We start from the raw sequence: 2,710 nt of genomic DNA on the forward strand, positions 1-2,710 counted from the left end.
TCCCTACACTGCATATAAGCTACTGCTGTTTATCTGTGATCCTGTTTGCGAGTAGGTGCCCCAGTTGGAGGGTGCTCGTTATGAAGATGTTTTCTAGACCGTGTTTGAACGTTTCCACTTCATTTCTGGGAAGTGGTTTTTGCTGTCCTGGAAGAGCTGATTGTTTGCCAGCTGCAGTTAAACAGGAGAATTCTGGTGTGGGTCAAAATGAAGTGGTGTGGGTCACCTTGAGATGGGATTTCTGCAGGCGGTTGGTGCTCATGTCCCTCGGTACAGCACGACATGGGGTCCCTGTCCCTGCTCCCAGGGGCTGTTGCGCCTCCCTTGTGCTCAGCCGAGGGACTGGGAGATGATGGAGGGAGAGGGATCAGCTTGTGAGCGTGAGGGGAAGTGAGTTCTTTCTCTGGGTGTATTGCCTGTCCAGCAGACCGCTGCACCTCACTCTAACCATTCCGTGTCTCCTGCGAGTTTTCCCAGCAGTCTTTAGAAGTACTTCTGTGCTGCGGCAGTTAAGCTGCTGAAGCGTTTCACTAATGCCTAGAAGCAGAGCGAGTGTGCAAACACCTTGTTTTAGAACCAGTCTTGTAACTTCTGGTACCCTTTATCTTGGCAACATCTGATAATGTTGATTAAGACTGAAACCACCATTTTTTTTTCACACAGCTTTCCCCCAATTCACCTTAAAGAGGAAGATTCTCGCGCTCATGTAAAAAGCCACAGTGTGTTAGTAGAAACTGTTTTGCAGCTGAATGCAGCAGTTATAAGAAACTAGTTTGGCAGCTTTTTTAAGGTGTAGATGAACTTCAAAAATAAAGATATCTGATCACTCTGAAGTATCAAAGAACAGCACAGTGCCTCATACACTAAAACTTCCCATCAGCGATCCTGAGCATGCTTTGGATGTGTAACAGAGCTCGTCTTTTTAATGAGGCAGTGCTCGATGATCATTGTGCCTGGAGCGGGAGGAATGCTCTGAAATAGGAGGGCATTTGTTATATTTTGGAGGCTTTGCTATTGGTGTTTAAGGCTTTGTTCAGGTTGAACTGGAAATGGTTGGTCTTAACGACTTTGACAGTGGCTGCTCTTCTGGAAGAGCAGAAGGGGCGCTGGTGATGAGGGAGCTGGTTGCCAAAGGCGGTCGTGCCACCAGCAGCCTCCAGAAGCTGTAACGGAGGTGTTCAACTTAGAAGTGTTCATGTAAATACGCCCCAACTCTTCATCACTCCTCTGAGGAGCTGATTGCATAAACTTCCTGGTTTAAGGATGGAGGTTTGTGTAAACCTTACAGTTTTCCAACCCATCTTCTCTGGAATCTTTCTCCTCCTTGTACCGGGATGTACTGCAAAGCTAATCCAACCTGCCCCTTTCTTGATGGGTGAGCCACAGCTCATCGTTTCATATCTGATCGAGCAGGAGACTCGTCGTTGAAACCGTGTAGATCAAGGAGAATGTACGTGATGTGTTCTGAAGAGCAGTCAGGGAGAACCGAAGGTGAGGAGCTGAGAGCAGATGTGCTGGGTGAAGAGAACTGCCCTGCTGGGCCCCTCCTGTCTTGGTATCTTCACTCAGGAGTCAGCGTGGGTTTGGGAGATAAGCGTACCCAAACACAACAGCCATCAGCACCAAGTCACGCGGGAATCGAGCACGAGCTCTTGTTTTGAATACGAGGCCTCGAATTTTATGGTCTCAGATGTACACTTTTAAAATTGGGATTTTATATCTACTTCTTGCATTAGTTTTCAGTGAGTTAGTGACAGCTCCAGCTCAGTTCTGCTTGTAATTTCTTCCTTTTTTATGTATGTACACACAAACACACACACATCCTTCTGCAAGGTCTGCTGTCTTGAACCAACCTGCAAGATGTTTCTCCCCTTCTTTGGGGCCATAGAGACGTAGTGTTGACTCTGTTGCTGTTGAATGGAGGTAGCACGTCCTTCCCACTGCTCCTCTTTAGACAGCAGGGTGTTTTAGTTTCGGAATATGTGCATCTGCTGCTCCTTTTCCCTCTGTAAATCCTCTGTACCACGTACAGGCTGTAGTTAGCTGTGCCGATGGGTTCAGAGTGGTTCTCTGTCACCCACCGCACTGAGAACTGGAAACGCACTTGTACGCGAGGTGACGTATGAACCGGGAGCTGACTGAACTCCACTCATACACCCCACTGAAACAAGATTGTGTCGGGAGGATCTGGCACCCCGTGTCACAAATCGGATCAGACTGAATGATCTCAAATGTCCCTTGGGTGCTATAACCAATGTTTGTGAATCACCGTCTGCAGAGTTTTCTAACAGCTGGACTCTGTCCCTGTTAATTTGTGTTTATTTGCCAAAGGAGAATGGATTTAACTTCATCGTTACACTTTTCTGGTTTTCTAGGTTTTAATAAGAAAAAGAAGAACCTCAAAGTATTGTGAGTAAAGACGAGGATTTCTCCTCCTATCCAGGGTCTGTCATGGTAAGCCAAAGGATTTGTAGGTTCTGTTACAGAGCAGAATAGGCTAAAACCTGAAAAAGGTTAGAGCATTAATGCCCATATGGGGTTGTTAAATTTAAGCGTAGCATGAGACTAAGCTGGGGTAATCATGGAATCACAGGGTGGTTTGGGCTGGAAGGGACCTTTCAAGGTCACCCAGCCCAACCCCCTGCAGGGAGCAGGGACATCTGCACCCAGAGCAGGGGGCTCAGAGCCCCAGGGGCCAACCTGACCTGCC

At 47.5% G+C, this 2,710-nt stretch overlaps 1 protein-coding gene across 1 annotated transcript in view; it reads left to right on the forward strand.

Moving 5' to 3' along the window:
- The window catches only part of MTMR3 (myotubularin related protein 3), a gene marked incomplete at its 3' end in the record, with an annotated part of 67,484 nt that overhangs the window by 28,762 nt on the left and 36,012 nt on the right, over nucleotides 1-2,710 (forward strand). The window contains exon 4 of the mRNA XM_010142353.1: nucleotides 2,376-2,454. Coding sequence (XP_010140655.1) covers nucleotides 2,452-2,454 — 3 coding nt within the window. The remainder of the gene's footprint in view (nucleotides 1-2,375; nucleotides 2,455-2,710) is intronic.

The sequence above is a fragment of the Buceros rhinoceros genome, unplaced genomic scaffold (genome assembly GCF_000710305.1).
Source record: "Buceros rhinoceros silvestris isolate BGI_N320 unplaced genomic scaffold, ASM71030v1 scaffold10818, whole genome shotgun sequence".
Lineage (NCBI taxonomy): Eukaryota > Metazoa > Chordata > Aves > Bucerotiformes > Bucerotidae > Buceros > Buceros rhinoceros.